Genomic DNA, 20,222 nt, shown 5'->3' with positions numbered 1-20,222 from the left:
GCTGCTGCTAGGCTCTTCTGTTTTCAGTACTGAATCCCACAACAATGCTAAACTTCAGCCTTATTCACAATGATGTAAGCAACCCGTTCTACACTCATTTAATAATGCATGGGCAAAGGCAGTTAGATCCAGCTAATTTTTTTTTTACCTGTATTACTCCCTGGTAGCTGCAGAGTCACGTGGTACACCTGATGCGAGCAGAGCCCCACAGATCTAGTCAGATAACCAGACAGCAACAATTTTCAGGAGAAACAAAACATTCAGAATCATCTGTATTTCAATTTTCCCTTCTTTCTTTCTTTCTTCCTTGCTCCCTCTCTCTCTCTTTTCCTCGCTTACTCTCTATCCTTCTATTGCTCTGTTTTACCTCATGTCAATCTAGATTAGTTAAGTAGATCCAGGCTAAATTTTACAACTATCAGTACTGATTAGTGTGGTTTGATTGAAGGCAGATTAAAGGTGGGTGGGGGGGCGGGGGGAATCCTCTGCCTTCTCATTTAACAAGCGGGTCAGTACTATTTACAAAGTTTGTAATTTGTAGTTCCCCTCAGCAGAGCCCCTGGATTAATCCATTTTGAATCAGCAATTATCACTGGTTTACAACTTATTTCCAAGGAAAGCACTAAGTTCAGAAAAATATTACAGATAAGTTAAAGCAAATTAGGGTACTTGTACTTAAAGCAACAATTTAATACGTTAAAAATTGTCTAAATATCTAATAGTTAATATTCCTTGAATTAATTATTGAGTAATGTTTTATCTGCACAAATTACAATATTTATACTTTCTGTGAAGAATATACAGAATGTTATTTAACAAGAATATTGTTTTTAAATAATGGAGTTTCAGTATGGAATAGAAAGTTAAATTAAATTGATTGCTTTGGGATGCTAGGTTATATAAAAGCATGATATGTCACCTTGCTCCAGACCGATCGGTGCACCATTTCCCAGCCTCAGAAGATGCTCACAGTCTGTAGAGAAATGCCAGGAACACAGCTTCGCAACCAGAGGGTGTTTGTTTCCATGGCAATGCTCACCAGATTCCAGCGACGAAGAATAATTCAAAAGCACCAATGATAGAGGGGTAATGAATTTTCATTTCCCAGTCATTAAACATGAGCATATAAATATTGGAGCTCTGCTCCACACTGAAAATGTGGGACTTCCAGTCACTTGTTTTAGCCTCAGAACCTGTCTCAGTATAAGTTCCAAGAATGGAGTCATTTACATAAAAGGGGTGGAAGCCTGCATTTTAAATGCCACTTCATGGTCCTTCAAAATCACAGGATATTCACATACTTGTTACCAACTGGACAAATAAGGGTAATGCAAGTCAACACCGAATAATTTTTAAATAAAAAAAAACATGAATTATTTTACTGCTTTAGCCTGCATATGTACATTTTTATTCATCTGCAGAAAAGTTCAGAGTTCCATTTTGGCCATCATTTCTTGGCTCTGTGGTCTAATCTGTCTTCAATTAATGGGTCATGTTCTTGCTTCTTTCTTCAGATCTCTGTAAGCTTTCTTCATCTATTGTTTGGCATTTTGTTTAATCCCCTTCTTTTTGCACCCTACCACCTGAGTCCATTCCGATAAATGTTCAGAGACTCAACAATGAAACCCCTTCAGAGCCTCTGCTTCTGACTCTTACAAACAAGGGCACGTGCAGGGCAGGGAATCGGAAGGCATGGCCATAGGAAGCTCAGTACAGGCCCTTCCCAGGTCATCATCTCCTGACACATATGTACAGGTGTTTGGAGGACCAGCAGGATGACAGAGAATAAAATTGTCGGTTCCTACAGGGGTTAAGGCATCTTCTGCTGTTTGGGAACAGGGCACTTTCATGCCTGGGCAGAGCTGGTAGGGTTGGGCAGAATCCTTTGTGCAACTTCTTTATCGCCCATCACAGCTCTCCCGCACACATCACTTTTGTTCATTTCTGACTCATGAAAAATGTGGGGTATAAACGGTTTTAGGAATGTAAGCACTGAGTGAACTGTTGAATCCAATGAGTGCATATCCATTCGTGTGCATTTGTATGACTAGCCACTGTTTAACACACCCCTCCAAACATGGGTAAATTTAAATTCTTCCCCACATTCCTACACTTGGCACAGTTGATTGAGTTTCCTTGCTGATATCTCTATCTGATGATCAACATAACACTTCTGTGATATTGCTGTACTAAAAGCCAGATAAGAATGGAAGTTATTATTTTTCAAAAATTTCCTCAGTTTATTCAACTATCCTTCATTTCAGGCCCCAACTCAACTCAACCTTTGGCAATTAAGTTGGAATGTTTGGACTTTGTATCAGGTGAAGGGTAAGTGGGCTGATATCATCTCTGAAGGAAAGCATCATTAATCTGCAGAACCTAACTCATTGGTACAGTAGGATAGTGTTTAGCCTAACGTTTTACAGAACCAGTGACCCTGGTTCAATTCTGCCAATGTTTGCAAGGAGTATCTACATTCTCCTCATGACTCTTTGAGTTTCCTCTGGGTACTCTGATTTCGTCCCACATTACTAAGATGTATCAGTGAGTAGGTTTTATGGACACATGGGTATAATTGGGTGGTGTGGTCTCGTTGGACTGGAAGGGCCTGTTACTGAGCAGAAAATCAAACAAACAAATAAATAAATAATAGATGGATAGATAGATAAATAAATTAACATCATGTTAGAATGAAGAAAGATGTCAAAACCACCTGCCCACCAAGAGAAGGTACTCAAGATCCTCTCCTAATCCCTTCCATTTTCCACCTACTTGAACCATATGCCGGTATCAAAAAACAAAATCCAATAACACTGCACAACTAGTGAATGGTTAGTGACCAAACATTCCCCTTAGAGAAGAGGCTATGTAGCATCTACATCTGGAGCACCCGACTCAAAGATAGTTACTTTCCCCAAGCATTAAGGCACATAAGGGAATCATAGGCATGTGGGAGCAGTTAATAGGCATCAGAGAGGGATTGGTTTATAGAAGGCAATAGAGGATGGGGGAATGGTCCTGATGGGAAATCTCTGAAGGTGGCATAGATCTGAGGGGCCAAATACCCTCTTTCTCTGTCATAGGTCACATAATATCCACAACAGGACCACCAGACTCAAAAACAGTTGCTTTTCCCAAGCAGTAAGGCTAATCAACACTCCCACACACTAACCTACCACTTCTTTATAATTTCCTATCAGTCACCTTATGTTCAGACACTCTTGCACCTAGTGTCACTTTACGTATGTACATATAATCAACCTATGCATATAAACTATCTTATGGATATATATTCATTGTTTTATTTATTACTGTGTTCTATATCTTAATGTGAAATTTTATGTGCTGCATCATATCCAGAGAAACAATTATTTTTTTCTTCTTTACACTTGTGCACTGGAAATGACATTAAACAATCTGATATGAATGAATGACCTGGAAGACTTTGGCTTCAAGACAATTAAGTAACATTATATTCCTTATCACCACACCAGGTCCCAAGACCAGTGCTTTTGGTTCACATTTTACATTCAATTTGAATGGTAATTCAAAGGCTTATGTAGTAAGGAGGGGTTGTTGAAGGGGTTTTCAAACCCAGATCTCAGTGCATGACAAATCTGAATTGTCCAAAGCTCCAGTTTTGAGGCTGGAATAATTTGGAGCAGGGTTTGAACTTAGCACCTATGTCATCTGGCATATTCTTACATACAGTAGAAGAGCAAAAGAAACATTACTCTAGCTCCATGACCCTCATTCTCTTTGTGATCACTTATAGACAGTATACAATTGGTCATTTTAGGTGCATCGCCACCCACAGCTCTAATCTGCTAATTAAGTTTGCTGATGACACAACATTGATTGGCCTAATCTCAAACAATAACAAGGTGACCTACAGGGAAGAAGCCACCTCTCTGACACAGTGGTATCAAGAAAACAACCTCTCCCTCAATGTCGCAAAAACAAAGGAGCTGGTTGTGGTTTACAAGAGGAATGGAGACAGGCTAACCCCTATAGACATCAATGGATCTGGGATTGAGAAGGTAAACAGCTTTAAATTCCTCGGCATAAACATCACTGAGGAATTCACGTGATCTGTACACACCAGCTGCATGGTGAAAAAGGCACAACAGCACCCCTTTCACCTCAGGTGGTTTAGGAAGTTTGGCATGAGCCCCTAAATCCTAAGAACTTTTTACAGGAGCACAATTGTGAGCATCCTGACTGGCTGCATCACTGCCTGGCATGGGAACTGTACCTCCCTCAATCGCAGGACTCTGCAGAGAGCGGTGCAGACAGCCCAGCGCATCAGTAGTTGTGAGCTTCCCATGATTCAGGACATTTACAAAGACAGGAGTGGAAAAAGGGCCTAAAGGATCATTGGGGACCCGAGTCACCCCAACCACAGTCTATTTCAGCTGCTATCATCTGGGAAACAGTACTGCAGCACAAAAGCCAGGACCAACAGACTCCGGGACAGCTTCTTCCACCAGGCCATCAGACTGATTAACTCATGCTGATTTGAGTGTACATATTTCTATGTTACATTGACTGTTCTATTTATAATAAGTTATTATAGATTATTATGATTGCACATTGCACATTTAGACAGAGACGTAACATAAAGATTTTTACTCCTCATGTATGTGAAGGATGTAAGAAATAAAGTCAATTCAATTCAATTCAATTTCATAAGTGAGCAGTGCACCTATATACCGAAAGCTGAGCAATGCTTGTGAAGCACTTTAAATGGTACCCACAGAGAAACTCAAATTATCAGTTCCAATTAACCTGAGTGATTACAGCAGTAAAGAATGGTAATCATTTCCTGAGAGATTTCAAAACAAACAGTTAAATCTGTTGAGGTAGATACACAAGTCCAGAATCACGTACTTCCCCTTCAAGTACCACTGTACACACACCTGTCCATATCCATCGGGAGCAGGGCTAGGCATCAGGCTTCAGGTGATGCAATACCTGACATCCCTTTACACAAAAATTGGTGATGTTGTGGATAACAAGGATGTTTGTCGAAAGCCACAACAGAGATCGACCACATGGAAAATTGGGTAGATTGAAGATCAATCATAGCAGATTCAATTTAATCCTGACAAGTGCAAGTTTATAAACTTTGGAAAGTCAAAGATGGGTAGGACATATAGAGTAAATGGTAGAGTACTGAGGGATGTTAAAGAATAGAGAGGTCTTGGAGTTCAAGTCCAGAGTTCCTTAAAAGTGATTACATAAATAGATAGGTTAATAAAGAAGGCATATAATGTACTTGCCTTCATAGGTTCGAGCATAAAATGTGAAATTTTGCATGTCATATTGCAACTTGTAGTTGGGTGCACATTTCTGGAGAATGTGGTTGTACATAGAAGATCAACCAGGTTGCTTCTTGGACTGGAGGACCTTCTAATGGAGAGATAGTGAGTTTGTTTTCCAAGAAGTGAAGAAGACTGAGGAGTGACTTGATAGAGATATACTCAGATTATAGAGGGCACAGATATGGTAGGTGGTAAGGTCTTCTTCCCATGGCAAGTGTATCAAAAGTAAAAGTAGATGTAAGGTGAAAAGAAGGAATTTAAAATAGATTTGAAGGGTAAGTTTTTTTTAATGCTGGATATCTGGGATATCATCAATAGAGGAGATGAAGGTGTTATTTACAATTGGCAAGGTGTAGAAGAATACAGAAAATGACAGCAAACGAGATGAGTGTAAATGGACAAAATGATCAACTTGGATCTGATGGGCTGAAAGGGGCCTCACCCGTCTTGTACAATTGCACAATATGAACAACTTGTGTTTGCATTCCATACAACAGAATGTAACCATAAAAATGCAACTTTTAAATGAGGTTTTGTTGTATCAGGAGGGTATGATTATTGTGTTATTAGAGCATCGTTAGATCTGGTGGATTAATACCCAAATCTCATGACCTCTAGGGAATATAATTTCAAACAATTAAGTAAACTTTGGAATAAAGGTCTAGTATGAGTAATGATGATTATGAATCAACCACATTGTTATATAAATATCCTTTCACAGTTCACTGATAATCCTTTAAGGAAGGAAATTTGCCATTCTTGCCAGATTCTGTTGCACGTCAGGCAGCCAAACAAGTACAGTGTCACATAACAACGAAAGAGGCCTCCAGTTCACCACATCGACGCTGACCCTTAAGCATCCATCTACACCAATTCCATTTACCAACACAATCCGAGGCCTTCTATGCCTTGCAGATTCAAATGCTCGTTCAGCCCCGATGTTAAACAGACGCTATCCAGTTATAGATAACTGGACTAGAGGAGAAAACTTCTCACTTTCTTACATATCTGCGCATCTCATAACTAAGATGTAAGTGGCATAGGCAGGCTAGATACTTGTGACCCTAGACCTGTGGTTTACTCTGAATTAACGCTTAGAAAACCATTTGAGGATTGACAATAAATACCATCCTTTCCAGCAACAACTTTCTGTGAATGACAAGAGTAAAGTGGGTGAAAAGTAAAAGGGAAAGTCATAATATAGGCTGCTGGCTTTGAATGATGTGAGTTTAATTGGAAATAGGCTAGAGGCCATCTAAAAATGAATATTTGTAAGTATTTTATAGGCTTTTGAGGCCTTGAAAGGCACTATATAGGTGTTCATTGTCTTCTGATCCATGATGTTGATGAATTGGCAAAGTATATATTGCGAGATCTGACTAAAAATCAAGATGCCATCTTGATTAGAACCATTAGACAAATAAGCATAGGCAAAAATGATTGGAATAATTGCAGACGTTCAGAATGGAGCTGCCTGACGGCTCCTTGACTGTAACGAGTGTACTATGTAAACTAAGTAAGTCTAATATGATCAATGTTTTTTTTAAAAAAAACTATTTTCAGGGGACCAGCAACTAAGGGGACCAGGGGTCAGGTGACCCCTGTTTCCATCCAAGGGGTCAGTGTGAACATGATGGAGGATTACAAATACCTGGGGATACGAATTGACAATAAACTGGACTGGTCAAAGAACACTGAGGCTGTCTACAAGAAGGGTCAGAGCCATCTCTACTTCCTGAGGAGACTGAGGTCCTTTAACATTTGCCGGATGATGCTGAGGATGTTCTACGAGTCTGTGGTGGCCAGTGCTATCATGTTTGCTGTTGTGTGCTGGGGCAGCAGGCTGAGGGTAGCAGACACCAACAGAATCAACAACCTCATTCGTAAGGCCAGTGATGTTGTGGGGATGGAACTGGACTCTCTGACGGTGGTGTCTGAAAAGAGGATGCTGTCCAAGTTGCATGCCATCTTGGAAAATGTCTCCCATCCACTCCATAATGTACTGGTTAGGCACAGGAGTACATTCAGCCAGAGACTCATTCCACCGAGATGCAACACTGAGCGTCATGGGAAGTCATTCCTGCCTGTGGCCATCAAACTTTACAACTCCTCCCTCGGAGTGTCAGACACCCTGAGCCAATAGGCTGGGCCTGGACTTATTTCCACTTGGCATAATTTACTTGTTATTATTTATTTATGGTTTTATATTGCTATATTTCTACACTATTCTTGGTTGGTGCGACTATAACGAAACCCAATTTCCCTTGGGATCAATAAAGTATGTCTGTCTATCTGTCTGTCTGTTATTGTTCACTTGACAAGTTAGTCATGATTCACTTTGAATCATTGCAGTCCTTTTGATTAAAGGACTGTCGGGGTGGGAGGAATTCTAGGATTTCCTGCGTGATGGAGGAACAGCGATGTACTTCTATGTCAGCAGGTCTTGGGGCAAAGATGAGCCTACAGGCTGTGGTGCTCCTTGACGTTACTGCCTTTGTTGCTGGTCTTTTCTGCATCAGGCAGCAACCTCGCCATTTCTTAGCACTTGTCCTTTATTTACAATTCCGAGTTGTCAGCTCGACAATCAACCCAGCACTATGAAAAGCATGCAAGGAGTCAGCCGGATTTGAACCTGGGACCACTCGCCTTGTGCAAATGCCACCAAACCACTGACTGGCTTATTACTGCCCTTGCCTTTCCTATATTTGAGATTTGGAATAACCTGGACAAGTAATTCTGTATGCAACACAAACAAAATGCTGGACGAACTCAGCAGGCTAGACCGAATCTATGGAAATGAATGAACAGTCAATGTTTTGGGCTGAGACCCTTCATTAGCAATTCTGGTTGTAATGACTTGGCATCACAGTTGGGCATTAGAGTCTTTGTGATCACCATGGTAATCCAGGACAAAGGATGGATCAATCTGTTGAACACCAATGAATAGCATCTTAAATTGTAAAGAATAATAAATCTCTTGAGCATATCCTGTTAAAATTAAACCCAGGAATATCAGAGCGAGCGTTCCATTTGGAACAAGGCACGCGCACCCACACATTCCCCATGGGCGATATGAAAGTAATAATGTGGGCAGAGCTGATGTCACAGTTTGATGACGTGATGAAGAATTTTCTGTGAAGTAGAAATTTATCAGTATCAGCATCAAGAACCTGGACGTACGTGAATAGTACCATATTTGGAATTTTATATGTAAATCGTGCTCTTCTTACACTGCTGCATGAAGCAGCATTTGTTACTGCAGAAATAACATTTACTGACAAGAACAAAGTTGTATTCACACTCTGATTTCATCTTTCCACAATGCTGTTTCCTTTCTTACTGAAACAGAGAAGTGATCATGTTCTATTTTGTATGGCATTATTGTTTTATAAAAAACATATGCATACACGTCAAGATCTTTGCAGGGGTATCCAGTGTGTGGATCGCACACAAATCTGCAGCTGGAAAACTGGCTTCTGCTCAGACAGCCGTATATTAAACAAAACTTTTAGAAAGATGATGCTGCGAGCCTTTTGCCAACAAAACGTTCCCTCATATGAAGATTAAGCCCCGTAGCACACACATCAAAGTGTTGGTTTAACAGTCCTTCATCAATAGGTTTATCATTCAGAGACTGACAAAAACTGAATTCATTGCTTTGCTCCCAGCTCTTCGGAATATAATATAAACAAAATCAAGAGTGAATCAGAAAAAAGAAATACTTCAAATGACTTTTTTTTGTTTTATATCTATAATTATCCCTAAAGAAACTATGCAGACCATACAGTGATCCTCCTTGTGCTCAGCACAGCAGCGTAAAAGATAATATTTATTGTTCTTCCCCACTGTGTGACTTAAGTCTTTAACCAGCTTCATGGTAGGGTCAGTTTATAAATATATGCTTCCTTATAATTAACATTCCTGTTACAGCTGAACTGTTTAAGTTAAATGTCAGGCATAGACAAGATATCAACTCACAGAAGGGAATGAAAATTATAGGAGCTGGTGCGCATATTATGTGACAGAATATTGGCCAACAGCCAACCAATGCTGGCGGAGATCTGGCATCTAATTGCAATATGCTTGTTCAGGCAATGACACTTTGATGCACAAAGTGAAACAACTTCAAAGTTATGAAATTAATCCACTGCTGCACATATCTCCATTGTTGAGATTTATTCTCCTTGTTTTGAGTAATACTGCAGTTGACAAGCTTTTATAAATGCAGTGGCATAACATGATATTTAGTACTGCCGGTATGATTCACCATATGATATCCTCGCTTTCACTCTGATTCTTGTCCAACCTTCGAGATACTTTATCTCGAGTCTCACAATACATTGCCAAGAGTATCTAATGTTCAGCCTATAACAAACTTCTTCCATTGTTCAGTTGCTAATAGAAAGAGTATGAAGTATCTCTTTACTGCATGATTTTGTGTAGTTTTCAAGACCTGTTAATGAATCAATTCTAGTACAGAATAAGTAGACTGTAGGGTGATGTAATTGATGGGAATGCACAGAATTCACAAGCACTGACATTGGGTTGGGATTCATCTAAAGAGACTGTTTGACATGATGAAGTAATTACCTAAGGGACTTTTACCATGCTTCGTGTTCAGTTTTTTGGTGTTCAGTAAATTAGTTGCCATGTTTTTTCTTAAACAGGAAATGTCTCCGCTGTTTTATTTGTGAAAACTTACAAGACTAGAACCTTCAACATAAAACAAAACTCTAATCTTCTTACCTTTTCTCCTAAAACCAGGCACAATCCTGAAAGTTGACTTTGAAATGACTTTATTTAAGAATCCAGACAAAGAAATTGCTGTAGGATAAAAAAGTTAGAATGGGAGTGCAATGAATAGGAGCTATTTTGTTGGGGGACTGGCGAGGACATGGACTTCAGGAATTCTGTCATATTCAGTGCATATTCTGGGATGACACCAAGAACTGATCATTTTTATTTACTCTGTAGGATAATTCCAGGGAACCTTTACAAAGGTTGTTAATGCCTGTGAAGTGAATATAATGTGAATCTTTACCTCCATGGGCACACCTGACATGAGCAGCATGACCTACTGCCAATTTTTTACAAAGAATGTGTGAAAATTGCTAGAAACTTCTAGCATTCCCCCACTTTACGTGGCAGCAAGACCCAAACATGATGACAGGGAATGTGTTCTGATGTTGAGTTTCTAATGGTCTCCAGTACTAGACAAAAGTTTGGCAACTACAGTATAGGTTTGGAGTATTTTGTAAAGTATTTGGAGTATTTGTAAAGTTTTGGCCACTCTATTATAGAAAAAACGCAGAAAAGATTTACCAGGATATTGCCTGGACTTGGGGATTGAGTTACAAGGAGAAATTGCACAGATTAAGATACTATTCCTGGAATGTAGCAGGCTGACTTGACAGATTATTTATTGTTATTTGCAGTTTGTCTTCTTTTGCATATTCACTGTTTAGCAGTCTTTGTTTATGTAGTTTTTTCATAAATTCTATTGCATTTCTTTATTTTCCTGTAAACATCTGCAAAAAATGAATTTCAAGTTGGTATATGGAGCCATCTCTGCTCTTCAAGACTGCTTTGAGCACACTGACTGGCACATGTTCAGGGAGGCTGCAACCAATGGCGACTCTACCAACTTAGAGGAGTACACAGCATCAGTGACCAGCTACATCAGCAAGTGCATTGATGATGTTACTCTGTCCAAGACCATCACTATATGCGCTAACCAGAGGCCATGGGTGACCGCGGAGGTGCGTGCGCTGCTGAGGTCCCGCGACTCCACCTTCAGAGCAGGTGACAAGGCAGCTCTAACAACGGCAAGGGCCAAACTGTCCTGAGCCATCAGAGGGGCAAAGCGTGCACACGCTCAGCGAATCCACAGCCACTTCCAGGACAACGGTGACACACGGCGCATGTGGAAGGGCATCCAGGGCATCACCAATTGCAGGACAACATCATCTGACTGTGCGGGTGATGCCTCCTTCCCAGATGCGCTGAATAAATTCTACGTCCATTTTGAGGCGGAAAATGATGAGGCAGCGAGGAAGTCCACCCCAGCTACAAATGACCAGGTGCTGTGTCTCACCGTGGCCGACGTGAGAAGAACCCTGTGCAGGGTCAACCCACGGAAGGCTGCTGGACCAGACAACGTTCCTGGTAGAGTGCTCAGAGGATGTGCAGACCAGCTAGCAGATGTTCTCACTGACATCTTCAACATCTCCGTGAACAGCGCCACCATTCCAACATGCTTCAAGGCTGCCACCATCATCCCCGTGCCGAAGAAGTCTTTAGTGTCGTGCCTAAATGACTACCGTCCCGTTGCACTTACATCCATCATCATGAAGTGTTTCGAGAAGCTCGTCATGAGGCATATCAAGACCCTGCTGCCCCCCTCACTGGACCCCCTGCAGTTTGCGTACCGTCCCAACCGCTCAACAGATGACGCCATTGCCACCACCTTCCACCTGGCCCTAACCCACCTGGACAAAAAAGACACAGACGTTCGGATGCTGTTCATAGAATTCAGTTCAGCATTCAACACAATCATCCCTCAGAAACTGTTTGGAAAGCTGAGCCTATTGGGCCTGAACACCTCCCTCTGCAACTGGATCCTAGACTTCCTGACTGGGAAGCCTCAGTCAGTCTGGATCGGAAGCAGCGTCTCCAACACCATCACACTGAGCACGGGGGCCCCCCAGTGCTGCGTGCTCAGTCCACTGCTGTTCACTCTGCTGACCCACGACTGTGCTGCAACACACAGCTCGAACCATATCATCAAGTTCGCCGATGACACCACCGTGGTGGGTCTCATCAGCAAGAACGACGAGTCAGCTTACAGAGAGGAGGCGCAGCAGCTAACAGACTGGTGCAGAGCCAACAACCTGTCTCTGAATGTGAATAAAACAAAAGAGATGGTTGTTGACTTCAGGAGGGCACGGAGTGACCACTCCCCACTGAACATCGACGGCTCCTTGGTAGAGATCGTTAGGAGGTCCAAATTTCTTGGTGTTCACCTGGCGGAGAATCTCACCTGGTCCCTCAACACCAGCTCAATAGCAAAGAAAGCTCAGCAGCATCTCTACTTTCTGCGAAGGTTGAGGAAAGTCCATCTCCCACCCCCCATCCTCATCACATTCTACAGGGGTTGTATTGAGAGTATCCTGAACAACTGCATCACTGCCTGGTTCGGAAGTTGCACCATCTCGGATCGCAAGACCCTGCAGCGGTTAGTGAGGTCAGCTGAGAAGATCATCGAGGTCTCTCTTCCGGCCATTACAGACATTGACGCTACACGCTGCATCCGCAATGCAAACAGCATTATGAAGGACCCCACACACCCCTCATATAAACTCTTCTCCCTCCTGCCGTCTGGGAAAAGGCACCAAAGCATTCGGGCTCTCATGACCAGACTATGTAACAGTTTCTTCCCCCAAGCTATCAGAGTCCTCAATACCCAGAGCCTGGACTGATACCTTACTGCCCTATTGTTTTGTTTATTATTTATTGTAATGCCTGCACTGTTTTGTGCACTTTATGCAGTCCTGGGTTGGTCTGTAGTCTAGTGTAATTTTTTATCTGTGTTTTTTTTTACGTAGTTCAGTCTAGTTTTTGTACTGTGTCATGTAACACCATGGTCCTGAAAAACATTGTCTTATTTTTACTATGTACTGTACCAGCAGTTATGGTCGAAATGACAATAAAAGTGACTTGACTTGACTTGATATACTTTGATAGTGAAGTTCCTTTCAGATAGAAAAGACCATGAGGGATATAGACAGGGTTAATGCATATCGTCTTTCCTAGGATGGAATTCTAAAGATGAGAGGATAAAGGTTAAATATCAGGGGTAGATTCTTGCAAAGGGTGTTGCACATTTAAAAGGAGCTGCCAGAAAAAGTGGTTAAGGCAGACACAGTAGCAAACTTTAATAGCCATCCAAAGTTTGGATAGGAGAAGCTTGGAGAACATTGAGCCAAAGACTGCCATATTGGACTAGTTCACTGGATAACAGTCATCAAGGCTGATTTGGGCCAAAATTGCCATATGACTATGAGTCTGATACTGTAGCATTTCTCTAAAAAGTTACAGCCATTACTTCGTGTTCCAATGAGCATCAGGCCTTCTTGAAGTATACTAAACACATGCACAGGCCCAAACCAACAACAGAAGGAGTGGAATTCAAGTTCTACCCTGTCAAGAAGTCATAGAGTAATACAGCACGGATATTGGCCCTTCAGTCCACTGAGTCGATGCTAACCAGTTGCTCACCCAGCTAGTCCCACTTTCTTGTGTTCAGCCCATTATCTCTCTAAGCCCCACCCTGCATGTACATATCCAAGTGTTTCTTAAATGAGACCACTGTACCTGCCTCAATTATTTTCATCACAAGTTCATTTCATATATTCACTATCCTCTGAGTGAAGTACTTCTATCATCCTAAATCTGTGGAGTCAAGACTATTACCATCAACTCTATGTATGCTTCTCATAATTTTAAATACTTCTATAAGGTGGCCTCTCATACTCCTACATTCCAAGTAATAATGACCTAGTCTGCCAACCTCTCCTTATAACTCAGGCCATCTAGACCTGGCAACATCCTTGTAATTATTTTCTGCACTCTTTCTATTTTAACCAGATCTTTTCTATAACAGGTTGACAAACTGCAGCCTCATTAATGACTTAGACAACTGCAACGTAATGTCCAAACGCCTACACTCAGACTGCTGACTGATGATGGCCCGTCGGCTAAATGCTTTTTTTAATCATCATGTCTACCTGCGACACAGTTTTCAATAGACCATGCACTTGTATTTCTCGAACTCTCTATTCCATTACACTCCCTGATTTTACCGTTCATGGTATAAGTCCTCTGTTGGTTTGACTTTCCAAAACACATAACGACACATTTATTTTCTATTGAAGTGCATTTGCCACTCTCTTAGACCATAAGACATAGGAGTAGAATTAGGCCATTCAGCCCATCGAGTCTGCTCCACCATTCCACCATGACTGAACCCGGATCCCATTTGACCCCATACACCTGCCTTCTCCCCATTTCCTTTGATGCCCTGACCAATCAGGAAACTGTCAACTTCCATCTTAAGTATCCCCATGGATTTGGCCTCCACCACAGTCTGTGCTGAGCATTCCATAGATTCACTGCTTTCTTATCCATGTATCTGTCTTAATGTCTTTTAAATATTATAATTATTTCAGCTTTGACCACTTCCTTTAGTAGCTTGTTCCATATATTGGCAACCCTCTATGAGAAAAAGATGCACCTCAAGTCCCCTTTAAATCTTTCCCCTTTCACTTTAAATCTATATTCTCCAGGTTTAGACTTCCCCGCCCTGGGAATAAAGATTGTGCTTATGCTCAAGTGTACTCCATTGTGGTCTATTGGTGAAGGAGTCACCTGAAAATGAAAAAAAAACAAGCTTTTGACTCTACTATTGCTAATCTGCCTTTTGCAGATACATTGTTATATTAATAAGGAGACATTGAACTAGTCCACATGGACTCAGTTGTATCTTCAAAGTGAGGACTAATCCATGGTGTTATATAAAACAACCATCACACTAAATATGATCTGGCATGTCAAAATTGGGCACCTAGTTACTATCTATCAATAATAGCATTTAATTGTTTCTCCATGAGCTTTGATCTGTGATCGCAAGATTTGGCATATTCGATTAATAAAACTAAACAAGCCAGTCTCGTTGAATAAAGAGTGGAGGACCATGTTGGAGCAGCATCAGATGCAACTAAAAATGGAGTCCCAGTACAACGACACTAAAATACAAGTTTGAATAAACAGAAGGCTATCAATGTACCTGAACAGTTCCAAAACCAGCAAGTCCCACGAAGGTCCTGCAATCCTTCCATACCCAGTGGTGGTAAACAATTAATTCCAACAAGAGTAAAGCCAATAAAATCCCCTTTCTCAATGTTAAACCCCAGGATATAAGACAAGCTGAAAAGATTCCAAAATATTTTCAACCAAAGCACCAAATGGACAATTTGTCTAAGTTTACTGTTGAGGAAACTGCATGTGGGTGAGGCAATAATGAAGGTACTTGTCCAATAACAGAAATATACAGTGTACTTCGTGGTCTAAGTCAAAATAATCGACTCCAAAAATCTGAAATCCAAAGCCAGTGTAGACAAATCCTTAACATCTATTTGGAATAACTACAAGAGAAGCTAGGTGATACAGCTGCACAAGATTCAGAGGATTTTCAGAACTGGTATTTTCCATTTACATTCTAGGTTCTGCATATTACCAGATGGTGGGAGTCAGAGGAGATGAGTCTCTTGGTCCCTATGCACCAAATTCCTGCCAGAGGAGCCAGTCCACCACCCAAAAGATTGTTTTGCAGAATTTTATTTAGCATCTGAGCTGGGAAATGGTGAATATCACACTATTAGATGTTGAGGTAATTGGCTTATTGACCTGTTGAAGATGTTGACCACAAATATCCTGGCTAAAGGACAAGGACAAATGATCTTAAAATGCAATACCCTGCCACAAGATTTTTGCCTTTGCACAAAATCATATTTGTGTCATAGAACTTATGATGAGTTTACTGTTCAAGATCTTCTTACGTATCTGTAAAGAAATTAACCTTACCATTTAATTACTTGATTGTCATCATTTCCAAATGCGTTCTGCATTATGAAATGGACACTTTTGATAAAGGTAATTTTAATCCTTGTTGGTTGCTCATTTGAAATACATCATAAAGATCAGAAAATAATCCAAAACACTCTATTACAGTCCCTTTGCTATAAGTTTGACTTGGAGAAGGACTGAACATTATCAATAGAATAGAATATAGCAAAGTACAGCAATTGACTGGCCATTCATTCCATGATGTTTCAGACGGGACTTAAGGATCCAAGTTAGAGTGAAAGCCTGAACAGAGGAGGACTTTGTTCCCTGGAGTGTGGGAGACTGAGGGGAGATTTGGTAGAGGGATATAAAGTTATGAGGGGTATAGATAGTGTAAATGCAAGCAGGCTTTTTTTTCACTGAGATTGGGTGAAACTAGAACTAGAGGTTATGGGTTAAGGGTGAATGGTGAAATGTTCACAGGGAAAATGAAGAGGAACTTTCAGTCAGAGGGTGGTGAGAGTATGCAACAAACTGCCAGTGGAAGTGGAGGATGCAGGTTCTATTTCAACACTGAAGAGTAACTTGAATAGGTACATGGATGGGTGGGTTAGGAAGGCTATGGTCCAGGTCAATAAGACTAAGCAGAATAATAGTTTGGCACAGACTAGATGGGCCAAGGGGCCTGCAACTGTGTGGCAGTCCTCTATGCCTCTATGACCAATAAGATTGGGCATTATTAATCAAATAGGGTGTTGTTTCTATTGGATCGTGTTAGGGAATCTGTGAGAGAAGCATTGCCCTGATTGAGTTAATTAACTGAAGTATGAGGTTGAAGCCAGGTGATCCTGTTGGATCCGGTTTGTGGTCAGAAATTTAGCTCTAGATTAAGTCAGGTCTGGCCAACCCTCATAACCACTTGCCTTCATAAACCTCAGCTCATCCCATGAAATCAATTGCTACCCAGTTCCTGATACATTGGCTATCAGGCACCAGACCCTTGAATCTAGAACTTGTATCTCCTACTAATGTGTTCTATTGTCTATATCCTAAAGTTTAGAATTCCCTTTTTAAGCCTCTCTGGATCTTTTTAAAGATGATTTTTAAAACCTACCACACTATTCAAAAACCTCCATTAGTGGCACCATTTTAGATGTAACTCAATAATTCTGTTGTTGTTGGACTTGAGAGGTTTACAGAGAAAGCAGACTATTTGAATGCAGCGGCTTATACTAGTGTAGAACCTATAGAATACATGGGGAAAACACTCGAGAGAAGCATCACTGTCCTATCCACTGTCAATGTTGGTCTCCTTCACCTCTCCAAATCCCTTAGCTTTCTAGAGACCAAAGTGGGGAGTTGGGTTTCTAAATCACTCCAGAACTCACTTCCCTTTTAGCATTCCCTATCAAAAAAACTGTTGAACATGCTTTTGTTTAGAGGTCTGAGTATGTCCAAGAACACTGCATATCCTGGAAATTTGAATAAAAGAACATAAAATCTTGTTAATACCTATAAAGTCAACTAACACCTGTGGAGAGAAAAACATAACTAACATCTCAAGTGCTGACCCTCCATCAGAATTTCCTAACTTCTTTGGTTTGGTGTCAATCTATCTCAGACCCTTCTGTGATCTGCTATATTACAATCTTGTTTCTGGTGCTAGGGTAACAATACCCAGGATGAGGATAACTTTTCTGAAGTGACATTATTGTTAGCAAAGATACCAGAAAAGACAGGGTTGGTTTTTCATGTGGAATAATATTCAAGATACTGAGGGGAATAAAGCTGAGGTTCACCCTGGGTTTCCAAACCCGTGAAAATACACTTTGCATGAAAGTAAATCGCATTGCTTTATGTAATCTGGCTCATTTTTATTAACTTTCGTATCTTTGAATTTGAAAAACAAAATGTCCAAAGTAATATAAAGTATCACTAAAAGAAATATCACTTAGCCAGTCTAACATATTTGTTCTAAATATGTGACAATTAATGGGACTAATTTCAGGCTCTTTCCTTGTTCCAACCTGTTTCAATTGTTCATTTGCTAAGCTTCAGCAGTTGATTAATGCAGATTACATACCCTGGATTATATCTCAAGTATGTGTGCATCTCCATACATATAATTAAGATTTGTTTATTTTCCTAACTTTAAATCAGCTATTCTCCCTGAAAAACTGCTTGAAAAACCTGCCAATAAAATCATGCAGGCAATAAATCTCAACTATTTCGAATTTCCATTTCCATTAATTTTGCCTTCAGAATGTTGCAAGAGATTTCAAATCAATCTCATTTGTATTTAGTAACAACTGTGGTTGATTTGAGTTTCACTGTAACAGAAATTTAATACATCTGTTGAGATTTTTAGCACTCAAACGTGCACAATTTTCCTAAGTGCTAATACAACAAAGATAAAACTGAACTGAATAAAAATTAAAACTGGTAATGTTCAAGCAGGCATCTTGTTTACCTGCGTTGTAAACACACCTGAATTTTTAACATTGCTCCAAGGAAGAATTTGCACATTTATTTAATCTGTCAATTCTCTTGATGGATAACATAAATTGATGAGGCTCAGTGTGTACTTTCTCCCCAGTTGCTGCCTGAACTTCTTAATTAGAAATGGATTGCAGGCTTCCTAAGAAGATATAATTCAATTGCAGATATGCAGGAGTTAGAATTTAAATATGATGCCTTTAGCTACCAAGACTACAACAGCCACTGAATTTGTTACAGAGCCCAACTAACTATTAAATTTATCCAAACTTCCCGGAGATCAGGAGATAACCATTTTCACCCTGCATTGAAAAAGCTTCCAAACACAGGCTTCCAATTCTTCTGATGTGAACTCATATTATACAACTGATATAAAGTTGCACATCAGAAGCATATTGAAGTGAAAGCCAAACAGATCGTTCTTCTGTGGCAGAGCTGCAAACAATTACTTTAACAAGGTGAGCTAAAATAGTCAAGATTAAGCAGTAAGGTCCATTGTTCAAGAAGAATACAAGAACAAAAGGAGAAAAAACAAATTATTAATAAAAGTAATGATGGAACATCTTTCTTGGACATCAGTCTCTCCTTAACTGGAGAAATATCGTCACCATTTGAGCTGGTGAATTACAGGCTGCAGTGTGAGTGATCTGAGAACATAGTTATTCAGATTACAGTTAAGAGCTGCCAGTTATCATTATGATTAACATTAAACATTAATGACAAATGTATATGGAGATAAACACAAATACAAATTTGATAATTACATTTGTTTCAATTTTAATTGAATTGAAATGTAAAATTTACTTATGTTGCTTAGGAAAGGCTTAATAAGAAAATTAAATATAGTGTACAAATACATTTATACTTTAATTATGTAAATATGTAAATTTCAAAAGGGGGAGAATAATTGAAAATTATTGACTAAAATTATCTCTGTTAGAATTGCTTTGAATGAACTGTAAGTAATACAATTATGAAAAGTAAGTAGTGCAACAGATGTGAACATTCCCCAGTTTGTGCAATCATCAGTTTGCAAGTATTGGCAAGCATTTATGACAACATGCTTGAATCTCCTCTGTGAGGAATTCACCAGTAATTTTAGTGTGAATCAATAATGACTACCATTGCTGTATACTATTGCAAATCTCTGTGGCAAGGACATGCTTCAATAGCTATTTCACTGGACTAAGAAGCTTTTATGTTTAAGTATTATGCTCCAAAACAGCAACAAATAAGGTTTATCTTTCGTTCTGCACCAACATATTTAGCACGGCTCGTAACGGTGATGGTTGTGATTTACTATCAACAACATTCAAATTTGACCTTGCTTGTCCTCACTTTTTAAATAGGATTAACTTTACTATTTTAAATTAAATCTACATAGTAACCACCCAGTACTCTTTTTTTACACTTGCTTATTGATATCCTTGAACAAATATGAACAAAAGTAAGCAGTGAGTTTGAAGCTTAAGCAAATAAGCAAAATTATGCTTCAGTTTTAATGATACCTCGTGATGAGATTTCAAATTGGCGATGAAACCAATTAGAATGACAATAAATAGCAGTCGGTTAATGAATAGATTAATGCAGAGATCAGAACACTTACATAGAAAATCTGTACTTGCCGGCGATGTCCCAGGCCACAGCACTGCATTAAGAGGGTAGCAGAATACAAACAGCAAGCAGCTTCACAGAGCCTTAAGCTGTGTCACTGACTCAAGTGAACCATTGTCGAGGTTCAGCTTTCTTCAGGGTAAGAAATCCGTAGGAAATGGACTG

At 40.0% G+C, this 20,222-nt stretch overlaps 1 protein-coding gene across 4 annotated transcripts in view; it reads right to left on the bottom strand.

The window, feature by feature from the left end:
- The window catches only part of LOC140732254 (voltage-dependent L-type calcium channel subunit beta-2-like), a 318,120-nt gene that overhangs the window by 201,845 nt on the left and 96,053 nt on the right, over positions 1-20,222 (bottom strand). The window contains exon 1 of one of the 4 annotated variants that reach the window (XM_073054614.1): positions 20,050-20,198. The exons of the other annotated variants lie outside the window; for them this stretch is intronic. Within the exon in view, the coding sequence (XP_072910715.1) occupies positions 20,050-20,097 (48 nt within the window). The 5' untranslated portion in view covers positions 20,098-20,198. Of the gene's footprint in view, positions 1-20,049; positions 20,199-20,222 lie in introns of those variants that run through there. 4 annotated transcript variants of the gene reach the window in all.

This window comes from Hemitrygon akajei, chromosome 8 (genome assembly GCF_048418815.1).
Source record: "Hemitrygon akajei chromosome 8, sHemAka1.3, whole genome shotgun sequence".
NCBI lineage: Eukaryota > Metazoa > Chordata > Chondrichthyes > Myliobatiformes > Dasyatidae > Hemitrygon > Hemitrygon akajei.
This window is presented reverse-complemented; position numbering and strand designations above follow the sequence as displayed.